Source organism: Enhydra lutris, unplaced genomic scaffold (genome assembly GCF_002288905.1).
Source record: "Enhydra lutris kenyoni isolate GAN:26980312 unplaced genomic scaffold, ASM228890v2 scaffoldscaffold60, whole genome shotgun sequence".
NCBI lineage: Eukaryota > Metazoa > Chordata > Mammalia > Carnivora > Mustelidae > Enhydra > Enhydra lutris.
This window is the reverse complement of record NW_019154144.1, coordinates 5,921,071-5,940,845: the sequence shown is the minus strand read 5'-3', so window position 1 is coordinate 5,940,845 and position 19,775 is coordinate 5,921,071. Positions and strand designations below refer to the sequence as shown.

The window sequence follows — 19,775 nt, the reverse complement described above, 5'->3', positions numbered from 1 at the left end:
AAATACACTTGCTCAAAGAGTAATTTCTATACTTAATATACCTTTGCTGTGAACCACAAGACACATGTTCTTCAGGAACCTCAAGCATTTATTGAAAACATGCATACTTCTTAGTACCCAACCTAATACCAAATCTGAATCACTGAAATAAAAGTTGGATTTCTGTAGCTTCAACAGAAATGGCTCCAACAATATTCTTCATATTCATGCTATTATATTTCAAAAATCAACCCTTATAGTTCCTGCAGAAATATAGGTCTTGATTGAGGGGAAATATGATTACAGGTAATGACCTGCCAAGCAAAGAGTTACGTGCCTGTGGCCAAAAATGGTCCCTTGGAGGATAGAAAATAATCTCTGCTTTTGCATGTGGTAAACTTCCTCCAACAGATGAAGGAATAAATGGCAAATGAGAGGCCCAGCATTGCATACTTGGGATAGCAAATTTTCAAAGTACATTAAAATGATGTTTCTGGACTCTAAAGTTTCAAGTTGTGTCCTTTCAATATATTTCTTTAGTATGAAGGAACAATTATTTAACTTAAGAGTATAATGTTAATTCACAGGGAGATTATTACCAAAAAAAAAAAAAAAAAAAACCACAAATAAGACATGATTAAGTAAAGTAAGTTTATTTTACCTGCAGCTCTTCCAATATAAAATGAACGTAAATGCTGATACTGAGAAATATTAGGAAGAATTAAGGATAGACGTCAAGATGTCAAAACTCATGCCTTCCAATCCATCCTCCATAAACTTCTTATAAAGTGCCATAAATTTGGCTACAAATGCTTCCAAGTGATAAATGGCTTTGCTACCCAGCTGTAGACGATGTTCATAGTAAGCAGCCATCTGGGCCACTTCCCCTTTCAGTTGTCCATCACAATTATGTAAAAGTTCTGAGAGAAGGCCCTGAAAAAAGATAACTAGTAATTAAATAGTAACCATTTAAAAAAAAAAAAAAAAGTGAACAAGTTTTCCAAAATCTTTAATTCTTTTATATGGAATGGCAGTCTTCATCCAAAAACAAAAAATTGTATACCCTTTCTATAAAGTAGAAATGTGGCAGTTCTCAATCATATTCCAAATGCCAAATTGAGGGTGCAGAGATATAAATACAAAGATGCTTACTGCAGCATTACTAGTTATAATAATAATCTGTAGAAACCTCCGGTTCCACCAACAGGGTCATATTCAAAAACCTATGCTATAGTCCTACAATGACATTCCATTCATCCACTAGGATAAAACAAACCCATACTGTCATGAAATATCGTCCATGCTACACTGTCGAATAAAAAAACACAGTGCAACTATACACACACACAGCCATACATATGGTCTCATTTCTGTGACTAGAATACAGGTCTGTTGAAAGTGCTTACCCTTATGGAAATGGAAGGGTGGACCTTCATTTTCTCTTTTAAATTTAGTATAATTTGAATTGTTTCATGTAGGTATTGCCATGTAATTTTAATAAATACAAACAAAAACCCTGCATTCTCTAACATCCAAGTCAATCAACACAGCTGGCTAGGTAGCTAAAAGACCAAACCTAAGGCTGTGCTTCACAATATCCTACATAGACCAGACTCTGCTAACTCTTTTAATGTCATTTCCCATGTGCACTAACATCGTCATCTGAAATACAGCTCTTAAAAAACATGGGTTTTAACTGTGAGGGTCCACTTACAAAAGGATTTTTTTCAGTAAGTGCAATACTATAAATGTATTTTCCTTACAATTTCCTTAGTAATTTTTCTTTTCCCTAGCTTACTTTATTGTAATACAGTATATAATATATACATATAATGTGTTAATCAAATGTTTATGTTATCAGTAAGGCTTCTGGTGAACAGTAGACTATTAGTAGTTAAATTTGGGTGTAGTTAAAAATTCTATGCGGATTTCAATTATGCTGGGGATCAGGGCATTAATCCCTCCAGAAGGTTGAAGGGTCACCTGTACTTGTTCTCATTTATTTACATGGTTCTCTTCTTTAAATCCTCCAAAGCTCAGTTTAAACATGCCTTCCTCATAGAAGCTGTTGCTGACTTTCCACAGCCCAACTTCCATTACTATCATTTCACTTTGTTACTTCCTTTTAGCACTTACAAAATTCTGAAATTCTTTTGCTTCTTGTTTCCCATTTCACACCACTAAAATATAAATTGTCTAAAAGCAGGCCCTCCCTAGTCTTCTTCAACACTCCATTAATGGTGTCTGACATAAGGAGAGGCTCAATAAATATCTGTTGAATTAATGAGCTAGATAAAAAGAGATGACAACATGTCTCAGTACTGCAAAAGTCCTGTGATCACATACCCCAAATCCAAATCTTATGATTATAAATGGTTGAAGATCTGAAATCAGATTACCTTCATTATTATTTCAGGAGGAATACAATGAGTTAGAAGCTCATAAAGTCTTCCACGAACTTCAAGGAGCCTATATAAAACAAGATAATTAATATTTTATAATGAAAAATTAGACATAATTTTTTCAAGTACCTACTCACTGTTTCACTTTATGAGTTAAACAAACAATCCAATACAGAGATTTTCTTAAGTGGCTTATCATTCTTAGCATACACATTTAAGCTTTTCCTAATTTCAGTTCATTTTTCTAAAAATGTTCAGAATTCTTTAAAAGTCAGACATTTATATTCAGACATCTAGAAAATGGTCATGAAAAGATAAATCGCTAATTATACAAGTAAGAAAAGGGAATATAAGCGTGATATGTAATATATGTTACTATCTCAACTGCTAAGTTAAAAAGCAGTGTGGCAAGGGAAACAAAACTGTCCTGTCACAGGGCAGTGCAAGAGGTCACAGGTTAAGCACAGAATCAGGTTGCCTAAGTGAATATGAACATTCCAACCTCTGAGATCTTAATTCTAGGCCCTTCTTATAGTAGTTTCAGGAGAGAAAAGGGTAAAGAGGGAAATATACATATGACATTTTAAAACAGGAAGAAAAAAGTGACAAGTAAAATTGTAAATATACACAAAACAATTATCTTTATCTTCCTATATATACTTAGTACCCTAAAGGGAAAATACTGTTTTGAATCTTTACTAAAATAATATCACAGATGTTCCATATTTCAGATCAGAGAAGTGATTCATCTAAGACTTCTTAAAAGTGGAGGTTCGAATCCTTTTCCAGGGACTCTAAGAGTAGGAAGCTGTGCCACAATAAAAGTAAATAAAGTGAAAAAAGAAACTAGCATTTTCTGAGCCCCTGCTATGTGCAAGACACTGTACCAATTTAATTTAGTCCTCACACCAGCTCTGAGTGGGGGCATTATCTCCATTTTTTTTGCGATGAAAAAACTAAGGCTCAGATAGTTTAAGTAACCTCACAAAGATGACTATAGCAGAACCATAATTTAAGAACAGATCTGCCTTACTCCCAAATCCATACCCTTCCAATGTCTGTCAAAGCATTTACTAAACCCATTCCTCTGTAAGAGGCTACTACAGTGTGCTATTTAGACCTCACAACACCACTCTTTCACTGAACTTAAGTTCAGAGAGGTTAAGCATCCATTAAAACTCATGTAGTTGAGGTAGAATTTTAATTTCAAGTCGGACTCCAAAGCCCTTGATCCTTCTTGGCCATGGTAGTAGATCTCAAAAAAAAAAAAAAAAAAAAAAAAAGCAACTCTGATTATTAAAAAGAAACAGACACAAATAATAGATGGTATGAAATTATTTTAACAATTATGCACATAGTTTATTTCTGAAGAGTTAAATCAGGATATATTTCCCTCTACAAATGTGTTATAACTATGCTGTGCTCATCTCATGCATACTACATGCATCTCAGCTTAGTCTTTCATTTCTAGTATGACTTAACTTCTTAAAAATGGATATACTCTACATTTTCTTTGTATCATTGTTTCTTGGGGATTGCAAGTGATTAAGAGTGCAAATTCTTCTGTCAGAGTAACATGGTATTATACAACTCTCTCTGATTCTTAACAGAATATCTGTGAATAAGCAACCATCTCCCAAAACAGCAGTTTTCTTACCTACAAAATGATATAATACTTTTCTTCATAGGGTTGTTCTGTAACTTAAATGATACCACAATGTGTAAGAACCAACATACTAATTGCTTGCTAAATATTAGTGGCTATCTAAATTAGAAAATTATGACTCTTCTAAAACAAATCAGACAAGAATCAAGACTAAGGGGTCAAAAACAATAAAGTCATTTGGTAATGTGTAAGCCAACAATCAGAATGACACCAGCCCTCCCAATATTTCTGGTCAACCTGGATGCTTTTTGGAACTGAAATTTCTTTTTATGTAACACAATGGAATCAGTTCCCACAACCGTTAGTTTACATAAGAAATAACAGCACCTCTTCTTAAACAAATTTATTTGAGAGCCTCCCAAACTTGTATAGAAAATTGGAAGAAGAGGTAGCAGCATCTAGAAGAATTAAGCAAAGTGATAATCAACTAAAGTATTAAAAACACAGCTAGCAATTGTCAAATATTACATCTTGCATGGAGCTCTCTTAAAATTAGGAAAGTTCTACAACTACTCCACCAAGTTTTCTTCTTTAAAATCAAAAAACAAGAAAGTATCTTCAATATGAAAATATTTTACAAAAGTAAAAGGCTCCTAAAACAGGCTTTGTTTGAATTTTATCTCTTTAAAGCTGAGATTACATCATAGCTTATCAACATTTTACAAAATGGAATGCACACCTTTTCCTAAAGTTAAGGTTTCTTTTCTGTAGAGATTACTTACAATGTTTGGCACTTCTTAAAAACTATTAAATTCTTCAATTAAAATAATTGAATTATAGGCATTCTAGCAAACGCCGATGAAATACTAAGTACCCATTATGTGTGACTATCCACCTCCACTCATCTACATAAGGAGCCAAAGAGTTCATGTTATAATCCTTTTGCAGCATATTTATAAAAATTAGAATTCATCGGATATATCACCCAAGAGGAGAAACATGGTATATTTTTCTCACGATTATTTTCATATGAACGAAAAAGCTTAAACTTGCATGGCTGAACTCAGTCCAGTCTGTTTCCTAAAGCAATCAACTACCTTCTCTTAATTCCAAAGATGGTTTCTCAGTTCTGACAGGCAGTAAGTAAGAGTAGGAGACTGCACACCAAGGGGACTTAAAAATCTCCAGGCTTCCCAAAGGTAGTGGGCCTTAGGACCGTCACTCTTGATTTGGAGAAGAGCAGACTGCCCTTCTCAATCAAAGCTATCATAAACCAAACAATTAACGGCTGAAGTATTTTCAGTATGGCCCACTAAAGTAAATGTAAACAACTGTTCAGCAAGTGTGACACAAAAAAATACTTCCTAAATACTGGTGGTATATACATAGTATTATTCTTAACAGAGCTTATCACCATACATGAGCACAGTTTTCCAGTTCTCAAACCATTACCACACAATCTTGCTCTTCACAACCAATGCCCAAGTATTCCTAGCAGGGTAATAACACAAGTGAAAAAGTTCAAACTCTAAGATGAAGTTACCTGAAGAATCTTAGCTAAAAATCAGTAGAAGTCTGATTCATAAGCTGTTGTCTTTTTGGCATGTGATCCATCAATTACAAAGTTATATACTATTCTTTTCAATATCAGAAAACTAAGCGCATTATGTTACATACTAATATTAAGTCATCTGAGATTCTGAAAGGAAAACTAAAACTTCCAAGATTTCTTTCATGTATAAATTCCATATGTACCTGTCAATAGCTTAATAAAAGCCATTGATACTACATACCAGCTATTCTGAACCACTAAACATTTAAAATTAAAACATATTTTTTCTTCGAAAGTTTAGTATTCAGATACAAGATTTACTGTAATTCTAAATGGCGTATTGGTAGTATAAACCAGCTAATCCAAAACTCACATCATCTGGAGTATTTCCATGATGAAACTTTTGTTTTTTTTTTTAAGATTTTATTTATTTATTTGACAGAGAGAGAGATCACAAGTAGGCAGAGAGGCACGTAGAGAAAGAGAAGGAAGCAGGCCCCCCACCGAACAGAGAGCCCAACACAGGGCTCGATCCCAGGACCCCGAGATCATGACCCGAGCCAAAGGCAGAGGCTCAACCCACTGAGCCGCCCAGGCACCTGCCATGATGAAACTTTTATGGTCATCTTTGATACTATTTACCTTTGTGGAGTCTGCTGACTGACAATAACATTGGCAGTCTCCCTGAGATACACCTCCCAATCTGTTTCAGGGATTTCTTGATCTGCACTAAAAGGATATCTACATGTTAAAAAAAAAAAAAAAAAAAATTACACAATAAAGTAAATGGAGTGTGCTTCTGTCCCAAAGTGCTTCCTCTGGTAATTGCCCCTTTCACTTACTGTTGCACTCTGCAGGCTTCACACATAAGTAGGGCTTTACGGAGATTCCTACAGGACTTCTCTGCAAGTCTATGAGCCAGTTGTGAAGGAAGATTCAAACCTTCCTTCTTGCACACAGTAGATAATACATGACAAATCTACAAACAAAACATTATTAACAAAATTGGACAATCTGTCAAACAGCGCACGGACAGAATTCTGTTGATAACATCTTCATAGACCTGTTATTTTATTTTGTCACTCCCTATCCTAACTCACATGCTCCTTTAAGCAGAAAGCCAGGGGTCTGGTCTAGCTGTCAGGAAGGGGCAGCAACGGACTCTGCAACCAGAGAAAGACCTGGTTGAAATTCCAAACCTGCCAGCCACCTTGGGGAGCTGTAAGGAAAACACACAGAGCCTCAGGTCTTTTATAAGGACACCACTCACAGGGCTGCCAAGTAGAGCTGCACAGGCTGAATTCTGCATGACTCAGGGGTATTATTTGCATGCACTAAGATGACAACAGTGCCCATAGGAGTGGTGTAACCTGGCAGCCTTGCCTTTTTAACTTTAGTAAATTTTAAGTACATCAAACTAATTTTAACTATATAAAAATGTTTGTAAGTGAAACATTTAATACAGGTACTTTGCCACTTTGCAACTAACACAGTGTCAGTTGCCTTTTATCCCTACTTTGCATAAAATCACCCAAAATCTATTAGTAGCAGGAAAGCTGCTTATTGTGAGAAATTTGCATTTTTATTTATACGTATTAAGAACAATAAAGGAAAAAAAACATGTATTATGTTGTTTCAGACTACTTTTGGTCCCCTAACTAGGAACAAGGTATTCTCACATTAATCTTCTTGCAAAATCTATATCCTCCAACCTCAAGTCTTTTCCAAAGCCAATTAAATCAGCTTGAAGTAGAAGATACTTAGCAACTAGTCCTTGCCTAGTTTAGTAAAATTCATAATACCTACTGGTTTAAAGTAAAAAAAAAAAAAAAAAAATGACTTAAAGAGAAGAACTTCCTAAATACTGATGGCATATACACAGTATTCTTCTTAACAGAGCTTACCATCACACTTCCTATATAATGATATCTGGCATTTACTACTATATATATTGGTTTATATATCTACTAACAATTAGCATCCAGGTCACAGATGTTCTTGAATTACTAATACACTTCACTAAGTTTTTATAAAACAAACATGACAGGGATGTACATACAGTACTCACAGAATCCAAAATAATTCCCGAAAAGTCTCACTTGACTTACATCTTCGATGCTGGGAGCAGGCACACGAACCGCCAGGCACCTACTGCGAATCGGTGGTATCACTTTAGATGTAGAATTGCAACACAAGATCAATCTGCAAGTGGACATATACTTTTCCATGGTCCTACGCAAGGCATGTTGAGCGTCTTTGGTGAGTTTGTCAACCTCGGTCAATAATACCACTAGTCGAGGAGAAACAAAACAAACTTTAACTTGAGTATCTATCTCTTTCTCTTTCTCTTCATTATTTAGAGTGAAATCCTAAATAATAAGTTTGATATACTATTCTTTCCTTGGGCAAGGACATATAAAAGTCTCAGGTATGGTGGGAATAATTTATTCGATTTTTATTTTAAAAATTCCAATCAGGGTACCAGGGTGGCTCAGTGTTAAGCATCTGCCTTCGGCTCAAGTCATGATCCCAGGATCCTGGGATTGAGCCCCACATCAGGTTCCCATTCGGTGGGAAGCCTGCTTTCTCCCTCTCCCAATCCCCCTGCTTATGTTCCCTCTCTTGCTGTGTCTCTCTGTCAAATAAATAAAATCTTAAAAAAAAAAATGTTTTTTTAAATCCAATAAAACAAACCTAAGAAACACTAGGCTAAAGTTAAAGATGTTAAAAGATGTTAAAGATGAAGTTAAAGATGTTACTTTTTTGTAGAATTCACTGCAGCATTTATTATATTTATATGAACTAAAATTCACCAATACAGGGAGATACTGTGCTGCATTTCCACAAAATATTTTATCACAGGAGCACCATTTTGTGGAACAATTTAAATCTTATCATTCCTAGAAATATACTTTGGAAAACAGTGATGAAAGAGACATAGTCAATAAGGAATAAAGACATCTGGTCACATACACAGCAAGATTCCACCTGGCCATAATAAAGGACCAGCTTTAAGTTGTTGTAGGTAAGAACTGAGTCCAACTATTGTATTTTTCCTTTTCTTTTTTTTGAAGATTTTATTTATTTATTTGAGAGAGAGAGAGAGAAAGAGCATACGTACAAGCATATGTGCATATGTTCTCAGGGAGAGGGGCAGAGAGAGAGAAGCAGACTCCCCACTGAGCAGGGAGCCCAACACGGGGCTCTATCCCAGTACCCCAGGATCATGACCTGAGTGGAAGGTAGATGCTTAAGCAACTGAGCCATCCAGGTGCTCCTGAATTTTCATCATACTCTGTTATTTCTAGAAGATGGTAGTGGTAGCAGTATACATCTGACTCTCCCCCATAAAAACAGAGATTCCAAGACCAAAGACTCATGGGTAACATTTATATCAAAACAAAGTGAGAGGCTTTACCTAAAAACCCTGAATATGAGCAAGTGAGAACAAGGAACTATGTGTGGGAGGGTGTGGTAGGGATGTACTAGGTTTTTACAGCCTCGGGTACAGAACCCCAAATCACCCACAAGAGCACACTGTGAAATAAACAGCACCTACGGGGTTCAATTTATGGGTCAGAGCAAAGGAATCTGGATGCAACAAGGTTTGACAGAGCAGTAAACTGAAAATAATAAAATGAAGCTCCCTTCCAAAACAATCCTTCAAAATGAGGAGAAATTCTGGAGATAGAAATCCAAATGGAACAGAACAGGGAAAAGAGAAATAAGGAGATTGATCCCAAAATCTACCAAAGATAGCTCTACAAACCAAATGATATAAAAATAAGTCCTTGGTAGGCAGAAAATAGCAGCATATTTAAAAAATTAACACATCATGACCAAGTGAGATTTACTCTAGAAATACAAAGCAGTTTCACTAGAAGACCCAATATAATCTACAATACCAATACAGCTAAGAAGAAAAATCTTAAAACCTCATTCACAGATGCAGAAGCAAGCATTTGAAAAAATTTAACACACATTTATGTTAGAAACCCTCAAAATATGAACCAATGCTTACTTTCTTATGATCAAATAGATACAACTTGGGCCAAAACCCAGCAACTAAATGACTAAATGGGGAAACTCTAAGGCTCTCCTTCCAGAGTCATGACAAGGACATCCACTACCTTTAGTACTAGTGAACACTGTACTGGAGGTGCCGGCAAATATAATTAGGTTAGAGAAAAAGTGTTTAAAGCCATACAAACTAGAAACAAGGGGAAAATTCATCTCTATTACTCACAGATTGATATAAATACACACACACACACACGCACACACATCTGAAAATTCAAAAGAAACAATGGAAAGGCTATTACAAACAATAAAAGAATGTAATAACATAGTAATGTATAAAATTAAAACACAAACATCAATAGCTATCACATACGTACATAAAACCTAGAAAGAATATATGAAGACTCCATTTATAGTGGCAAAAAAACAAACAGACAAGGGCACCTAGGTGACTCAGTCAGTTAAGCGGCTAATTCTTGATTTCGGCTCAGATCATGATCTGAGGGTCTTGGGACTGAGCCCTGAGAACAGGCTCCACACTGAGGCTCCAAGCTCAGAGAGGAGTCTGCTTGGAGATTCTCTCCCTCTGCCCCTCCCCACACTCACTCTTTTTCTCTCTCTCTCTCAAATAAACAAAGAAATCAAAATGTAAAATTATTTTGTAAATGTAAAATTGTAAAATTTTTGTAATCATGTAAAATTATTCTGAAATACAGTGAACTAAGGAGGAAAGGTAAGAAATAGGCTGAAATATTCACAGACAATTCACAAAACAGTAAAAGAAGCAATAAATAAAAGAAAAAATATCACACTAACTAAAGAAAAAATAAACACAAACTATTTTCTCCACTCAAAATGACAAAGATTAAAACTAATTAAACACAGTGGTGATAAACGTCAGGGAATAATGGGCACTCCCAAATACTTCTGGTGGTAGGATAAGTCTACCTTTCGGACGAAGAATTTGACAAAATATATCAAAATCATTAAATGCTGGCATTTTTATCATCACAAAATCTTCTATGAGAATGTACACATATATATGCATATAAATAATATGGGAAGGTAATGACAAAAATGTCAATGATAATCTCTGGACAGTAAAATTATAATTATAAAATTATATTCTTCTAAATATTTGATAATGAACATATAACTTTGATCCTAGGAACAGTTATTTTTAAATGTTATTTCTTGGGGCGCCTGGGTAGCTCAGTGGGTTAAAGCCTCTGCCTTCGGCTCAGGTCATGATCCCAGGGTCCTGGGATCGAGCCCCGCATCGGGTTCCTAGCTCAGTGGGGAGCCGGTTTCCTCCTCTCTCTCTCTCTGCCTGCCTCTCTGCCTACTTGTAATCTCTGTCAAATAAAATAAATAAAATCTTAAAAAATAAATAAATAAATAAATAAACAAATGTTATTTCTTATTTTAAGTATTTTTTCATTATTCATCTAGTTCTAAAATAACAAACAGGTGGTACAAACAATCCTCTCTCCACCAAAATTCAATTCCACTAGGCTACACACTTTCATGAGCAGAGATCATACCTCTCTTATTCACTTTTATATCCAAAAATAACAAAGCATAATGTTTGCCATAGAATAGGAGGTTAATAATGTATTTGCTAAATAGATGGAATTTATGTTTCCCACTACATTTTCTCTTACACTCACTGTGTACAACTTCTTGTCTGCCTTAAAAGAAATCTGTTTATCACATACCTTTAAAATCTCTTTGAGAGTTCGTTTCAAGTTGCTGTGATTGTGCCACTGTTTTCAACATCTCCTGAATTACTACCCGGTCACTATTTCCAGCATCACTATAGAAAACAAAAATAATTGTAAACATAGATGTAACTATTTAGAAAATATTATGCTCTTATTCTTAATCTGTTATTGTAAGAAAAACATTGAAGAGAGTTTATTTAAATTTTAATCAAAACTACTCATACATGGGCGCCTGAGTGGCTCAGTGGGTTAAGCCTCTGCCTTCGGCTCAGGTCATGATCTCAGGGTCCTGGGATCCAGCCCCAAGTCAGGCTCTCTGCTCAGCAGGGAGCCTGCTTCTCTTCTTCTCTCTCCCTGCCTCTTTGCCTACTTGTGATCTCTCTCTCTCTCTCTCTGTCAAATAAATAAATAAAATCTTAAAAAAAAAAAAACCCAAAAACACTCATACCTAATTACATTCACAAAACTTTCAAAGGGAAATATTTTAAGGGTCATTAAAATACAATATATTCTGGGGCGCCTGGGTGGCTCAATGGGTTAAAGCCTTTGCCTTCGGCTCAGGTCGTGATCTCAGGGTCCTGGGATGGAGCCCCGCATCGGGCTCTCTGCTCAGCAGGGAGCCTGCTTCCCTTCTTCTCTCTCTGCCTGTCTATGAATAAATAAAATCTTTATTTTATTGTCAAATGAATAAATAAAAACTTTAAAAAAATAAAATAAAATACAACATATTCTAATATTCAATTACAATTTGGTAAGTGACACCGAAAACACTAAACATGTTCTTTTATCAAGTTTACTGTAACTTAAAAAGAGCAATAACTAATCCTTAAGTTTCTTAATTACTTGCAATGACTCAAAATGTAAAAATAACTCTGAAAAGGAATGTTAATCTCCATTCCTTTTCTTCATCCCCCCAATAATAAAATACCAGCCTAGACAAGTCTGTTCCCAACACTAGCATGGAGCTGATTTAGGGTCTTAGCAAGAGGATGGGATAAGCAAATGGAATTTAAGATAGTCAGAACTCTGTAAGCTACTGACTAATTATAAGCATTATCTGTCATTTATACTCACATTATTGCTTTGGCACTTAAAGTCACGCAACTCACAAACCAACATAAGTCACCTAGTTAATTTAGGCTGTCGATTTCAAACCCCTGAAAAACAATCCGCTCCATCTCTAATTGACTGTTCTCCCTACTGAGGAACTCACAATGAGAAACAGAGCAAAACAATCAGCTTTAGTTTATTTTCCCAAACAGCCATCAAATCTTTCTCAATTCACTATTAGATCACTACACCTGGAATGTCTCTTTTATGATTACTCCCTAGTCAAGAATCCAAAACATTTCTCTTCTGTCTATGGAATTAACATTTTCTTCTAATTTTCAGGTTAGACCCTTTCCAACCAAATCTTAGTTCTCTTAATTTTCTTGGACATACATGAGGAAAAAATAACACCTATCTGTTAGGGTTGTTTTAATGACTAAATACAATAATTCATGTAAAGCTGCTCACACAGTGCCTGCTACTGAATACACATTAACTTTTAACTATACTCTTCCTGATCCATTCAGTTTTGAAATGGATGTTCATCCTCATATCTGTTCCATTGCCCAAAAACACTGCCTTTGCCTGAAGATGTCCTTGATTCTGTACTCCTTAAAAAACATTATCAGGCACTGGACAACCCTGAAGCTTTACCCAACTTTGTTCCCAATACATTCACTTCTACAGTATTAAGCAGTACTTTATGAGCTTTCAATGTGCCTTCCAACAGGATCCTAATCTTAATTACTCATGATAAATAGTATAGACATTGGTTGTTAGACTATTATAACACACTCTAATCAAGAATATGAAACAAAGGAGTGGCAAAAAAAAAATTATAACCCAAATTCACATTCTGAAATATTCACTCACATTACAAACTTTTTAGACATACTTTACTTTGCTCATCCGTTCTGAATTAGTCAATATAACAAAAATTTAGTGACTATGAAATGTACTCTTATAAAACAGAGTATATTTAATTATTAAAATTTAATAGAATTTAAGTCTGTAGAGCAAGAAAATTTAATTATTAAAATTATTTGACTCAGGAATCAAAGACAAAGGGAGAAGCAGAAAGCTTCTAGGCTCCCTATTTCACATTGAGCAGCATTACATTTGTGTATATACTGTGCTTCCATATATGATTCTATTTCAATAATGGGTTCTACTCTTAAAAAAAAAAAAAAGGCTTAATTTCTATATAGTAGCCTTACCTGGGATTAACTTCAAGGTGATAATTGCTTGCAATAGTGCTAATTTCAATTTTCTTTTTAGATGGAGTCTGCGGACAAAGAAAATAGATGTTTTTAATGTTTATTTACTGGCCATTTCTCCTCTTTTCCGTATTTCATTGTTTTTTAAAAATAAACAATTTATGTTTTATTAAAAAAAAACTTTAAGGGGCGCCTGGGTGGCTCAGTGGCTTAAGCCTCTGCCTTCGGCCCAGGTCATGATCCCAGGGTTCTGGGATCGAGCCCCGCATCAGGCTCCCTGCTGAGCAGAGAGCCTGCTGCCCCCCTCTCTCTCTGCCTGCCTCCCTGCCTACTTGTGATCTCTCTCTCTCTCTCTCAAATAAATAAATTAAAAAAAAAAAAAACAACTTTAGATAACCACCACTAATATTTTAACTTCATTCTTTTCTCAATGTGCAAATAAACACGTTTCTATATAAACTGGATCACAACACACATCCTGTTCTTACTATGATTATTTTTTTCCCTCTACCTCCAGATATCTACAAACCATTCCATTATGAGCAGATCATCACTGTCAACAGTCTGCATATGTCTGTTCAGACTTTACCATAACATATATATGTATATTTATATATACTTTTTATATTTTATACATTTTTATATATTTCTATAGTGTCAATGTTTCTTGTAAAAAAGAGTTATTAAAAAAAGAAGCAATCATATCTATTTGTTTTACTTTTCTTAGTTTAACACCTAGGCAATTACCCTCTGACACTGATATAGGGTAGTTGCTTATCAGCCTGTAACTTCGATGTCCCAGAGACAGTCGTACCGATGAGTGTTTGCTTCTTGCTTTTTGACATCTCAAACAATCCCACAATTAATATCCTTCTACATATGTCTAATGTACTGACTTGATTTCTATGTAACAGATTCCCAATAAGGAATTTGCTGGATTGAAGGGGATATGTTTTCTAATGTTTTATGTGTATGTGTGTATGTATAACCAGACTGTTTTCAAAAAAACAAAAAACTAACAAATGCCAGTTTTCCATTGGCAACAAATACTCTTCCCCCACATTCCCCGCCTGCAGGTTTTACATAATGTCCTCAGTTTCTGCCACTTTCCTAACAGACTCACTTGTTTCTCTTCAACTATCACGAATGTCAAACATCTTTACATATGTTTATTGGTTGCTTATATTTCTCTCTTGAGACTTTCATTCAGTTTTCTACTAGGTTATTTGTCTTTCCGTTGTTAATTTATAAAATCTTTTATCTAACTTGTTCCTTTCAAATATTTTTTGACAATTTTTCATTTTTCATTTTTCTACTGATTTTATGTTATCTTGTCATATAAACTTGTAAATTTCACATATATATATAAGCACCTATGTGTGTGTGTGTGTGTGTGTGTGTATATATATACATATATATATATATATATATATATATAAAGGCACATATTTTTTTCTATCACTTCCATGTTTTTATTAATAGGTATTAAAAAAAAAAGGTATTCCTGACCATAGGCTATTCATTTAAGTAATTAAGTATTTCATTTTAACATTTAAGACTTTAATTCATATGAAATTCATTTTCACATTTTCACAAATTATGAATCATAGGGATTCAACTTTATTTTCTTCAGGGCAGATAACTAGTTATGCTGGCACATCTTGCTGACTCATGCTTTTAACACTGATTTGAAGCAGCTACCATATTTTGGGCCTCTCTAATAAGTTCTACTGATTGAATTCTCTATTCCCAAGCCAATACAATATTGTTTTGATTACAGTAGCCTTACAATAGGATTTAAGATCTCATCATACAAGTCCCACTTCACAAATCTTTTTTGTACTTTAGCTAGCCTCAGAAATGTATTCTTCCATATGTACTTTAAGATCATTTCCTACAACTAAAAAAATGTTGGATTTTAACTATAATTTACTATAATTTCATTGAAATTTATACTGTAACTTGGATAGAAAAGATTTTAAAGTATTAAGCCTCTGAGCACTTGCTGCAACTTTCCATTTGATCAGCTCTTGTTTTTTGTCTTTTTATAAAATATTAGTTTTCTTCCCACAAATCTACACTCTTGTTAAATTTGTCCCTGCACACTTTTTAAGAATTCCCTCCAGTGTGTACCACCAGCACCTCAAACTCAATGTGTCTAAATACAAGTTCATAAACAGTAGCCTAAAATCCATTTGTCTTCCCAAAGATTCTATTAATAGTACTACTTATCATCCAGTCACTCAGCATACTTTTTTTTTCAGTGCCTAATATGTACAAGATGCTACACCAGGGCCTATGAAGGATATAAAAATGAACCGGACATGTTCCCTACATAACTTCAAAACAAATAATATCTTGTCAAAATAAAAAAGAAAAACTGTAATCAAGGCCAAACAAAGTAAGTACTCTAAAAAGTATAAACTATGGATGGTAGAAGGAAAAATTAATTCTAAAGGGATTGGGGGCACAACGAGCGGAGGTATTTCAGCTAAATCTTAAACACTGTCTATAAGGAGTATGAAAAGGCACTGCATGGTATGAGGCTGGAAAGCTCAGCCAAGGGCAAAGGGCAACATCACAGAAATTCTCTGAACATCCCAGAGCTTCATGCCTCCTTTTCTAAACAGCTGCCCAATCTCTACCAAGTTGCCTGATTCCGTATTTAAATTTTTTTTCAAAATCACTCCCTTTCCAAACCCACTACTGCTCTCAGAACAATGAATTCTAGAGACTTGAGTTCCAGTTCCAGCTGAGGTACTGATTCACTAGATAATCTAAAAGGAATCCCACCACCTACATTTTACCCAAAAATCTCCTGTTGCTCATATTTTCTCTTTGATATAACTGACTCTGGTCTGGTTTTAATAATTAGGTCTATACATCAGTAGTTCTCAATCCTGTGTACCTGGGTTATCTGTAAAATTCTTAAACACACATGGGCAACAATGGCTGGGGCCACAGGAATATGTATGATGAGGACTGAAAAATCCCTGTTATTTAGAGGTCTCAAAGTAAAATGCTTACTGTGATGGTCTGATGTTCAATTCTTAATTTTTCCACTCCACCACCATAAAGTTCACGTAGAATACACATAATTCTTGTCTTTTTTCCAGCCCCTGATGGTCCATACACTAAGAGATGAGGAAAATCACCACACTGCACCTGGAAAAAAGGGAGGCATTTTCCCTGGTCAAACAACTACTCTAGATAGAATTAAACTACTTTTCAGGTATCAAATATTTTGTGTCTCCACCTCTGAGGTGGAGATACTTAAAAACATATATGTATGAGTATATATAAACTGAGACTTTTTAAAATTAACTGAAATGTTGATTATTCCCCTGCCATTAATTTTATATAATTAAATACTAAGCATAGTACATGCAAGATAACACACCATGTGCTAGAAAGCAAAAACTTCCAAACCAAGTCTGTTAAAATCTCCTAGAGAATTTTTTAAAATAAAAGACTAAATACCACACTCTATCCGAGAGATTATAATTCAGTAACTCTGAGACAGATGCCTGTCTTAGTTTGGGCTTCTACAGTCCCTCTTATAAGAACTAAGTGTATCTGGTTTATTTGAGAGGTAAAGGAAAACTTTGTAGGGGAAAAGGGAAGCAAAGCAAGGTCAGGAAGGCAGCCAATGAGTGTATCATCTGCTTAAATACCACTCTGGGCATCGGGTTGACTTCTGCTAGGGATACTCTTAAAGCCAGTGTGAAAAAAACACCACAGTGTTAACCCATCCAAGAGGTGGGGAAGCTGGAGCATGATATTCTATTTCTCATCAGTCTCTTGATGAAGCTTGCTTGGGAAAGTGGTTGGGATTAAGGGAGGACAATTATTTCCCAGGCATTTCAAGTCTGCTTAGGGATGTCAGCAAAAAAAAAAAAAAAAAAAAAAGCCTTCGGGACACACAGATCCAGGAAGCTGGAAGTCGGTCTGTGTGCACTCACAAGTTAAGAGCAATGGGATGGAGTAGGGCATTGACAGTACTGCAACAGACTACAAGACTGTGTGCACTTAAACAGCTTCCCAGGTGACTTTGATAATCAGTCAGGCCTGAGAATGAGTGCTATGAAGGGTATAAAAATGATGAAAATACAAACCACAACTTCAAGGGCATAATATCTTGTGGAGCAAAAGCTTCTATGTAAGCATTATAGAAAAAACAAAATAAGTACCTTAACAGAAGTGACTATTGCAATAAATTTTAATACTTTGTAAACTGATCTGTCTCTTCCACTGAAAAGTTTCAAGGAAAGGAACTATTCATCCCAAACAGTGCATGGAAAATAGCAGGTGCTTCACAAGTACTGCTGCCTCTGCTTCTTAAACTCAATCTAGCCAAAATAAAGACTTCACAGTTTCAGTAAGTTGCAGATTCAGCAGTATAATGGGTGAACATTTTTTAAAGGCAAATCTATCACACACAAGACCATTATATTAAATTTTTGTCCAAAATATTTACTCCAAATTCTGTACAACAAAAAGATGGTCATAGAATAGAAAATATATCCTATAACTAAGAAAATCAAAATGAAAGCTACTTTGAGAAAACACAATTTGTCTAAACATGAAGTATATAGCTGTAATAGATTTTAAATGAGTATAGATGGAATACCATTAAAAAAAAAAAGCTCACATTATCATTTTTCTAATGACTTTCATATAAGGATGGATTTTTTTTTAATTATTATTATTTCTCATTTTTGAAAAATAGTTAACTCTAAAAGAAGGTGGGTATTGAAGAAACAGATCTGAGCAAAACACTTCCGTTAGCATACAGTACTATTAGATTCTTAAAAGGACGGGATAAATAGCTTCCACAGATAGCAGATTTTTCTCAAGACCCTTCTTCCTTCTACATTTCCTGAAAGATTCAGTAGAATACACATAATTCTTGTCTTTTTTCCAGCCCCTGATGGTCCATACACTAAAAGATGAGGGAAATCACCACAATGCACCTGGAAAAAAGGGAGGCATTTTCCCTCTTTCGGAAAACATTGCTATTAGACACTTTTACCAACTACAACAAGAAAATACACATCAGGTTGGAGAAAAGAAAAAAAAAATGTTCCATAAGGAATTAAACACAAGGCCGACCTAATACAACCTATTTTAGAATTAGAAATTACCTCCGAAATTAGTAAATACCTTCCTTTTTGTAAATAAGGGCAATGACACCAAGAAATTTTAAGTAAACCTGTTAAAAAGTAAAGTCAGATGATGTCACTTCTCTACCCAAAACCTTCCAATGGCTCCCTATCTCACCCTACGAGGATTTACAGGATCTGCACCTCCCCGGTCCAGCTACACACCCCGCAAGATTTCCTACTACGCTCCCCGCTCCCCCAACCCCGGCCTATTATTATCCAGCTACAGTGGCGTTCTTGAGGTTCCTAGAACCGGCCGGGCACACTCCTGCCTCAAGGAGTTTGCACTCGCTGTTCTTTACCTGCTCCACTCTTCCCTCATATTTCTCTATTGAAGGTTTTCTCACTTAGGGTCTGTCAGACCTTAGTTCTCAGAGGACAGTTCTCAGGAGGGCCTTCCATGTTTACAAGCACTGCCCCCGCCCTCCACACTCTTTCCCCCTTCCCTGTTTCATTTTTCACAGCACCTTCCGAAGAGGGTGGACGATGCACCTCTCCCTAGGGGAGCGAAACTCCCGAGCTGGGGCCTACCTTCTCCCCGCTCTCCCCGCCCTCCTCCCGCAGACCCACCAGGTTGCGCAGCTGGGCCGCCTGCTCCTTGTGATAGTCCAGCCGTCCCAAGGAGCAGGGCCGGTATTTGTCCACCCAGAGGCTCATGACAGCTGGAACTCCCGGGGTTTGACGCTTGAAAGTCCCGCGCGCGGGCGATCTCAAGGTCCGGAAGCGGAGACGTGTTCTCCCGCGAATTCCAAATCTCGTGACGTCACTACCGGCCCTGTCGCGTACGCGACTTAAGGTCTACTACGGAAGCTGGATGGGGACAATATTAGCCGCAGTGTTGGCACCACCTAATCATTGATGTTCATTGTTTATGTAGTCATTTTTGTTGCTCTCACTTCCAATGATAGCGCAGAGAGTACTACACAAAATTGGAAATTTGGCTCTGATATTCCCGATTTCAAATGCAAGTACCTCAAAGAAGCCACGTTCCTCGATTAATTTCTTTTGTTAATTCGTTCATTCACTCATTCGTTCTGCAGAAACCTGCAAAATATCTACTGTG

General features: G+C 35.8%; 1 protein-coding gene across 1 annotated transcript; it reads right to left on the bottom strand.

Moving 5' to 3' along the window:
* Positions 1 to 616: 616 nt before the first annotated feature.
* LOC111158542 (replication factor C subunit 3) lies at positions 617 to 19,471 on the bottom strand. The gene is made up of 9 exons (XM_022520637.1): positions 19,283 to 19,471; positions 16,578 to 16,715; positions 13,551 to 13,618; positions 11,278 to 11,375; positions 7,648 to 7,829; positions 6,382 to 6,518; positions 6,182 to 6,280; positions 2,379 to 2,448; positions 617 to 912 (listed from the first exon to the last, which is right to left on the bottom strand). The coding sequence occupies exons 1-9, from the start codon at positions 19,367 to 19,369 to the stop codon at positions 691 to 693; spliced, it is 1,101 nt and encodes a 366-aa protein (XP_022376345.1). The 5' UTR covers positions 19,370 to 19,471; the 3' UTR covers positions 617 to 690.
* Positions 19,472 to 19,775: the final 304 nt, after the last annotated feature.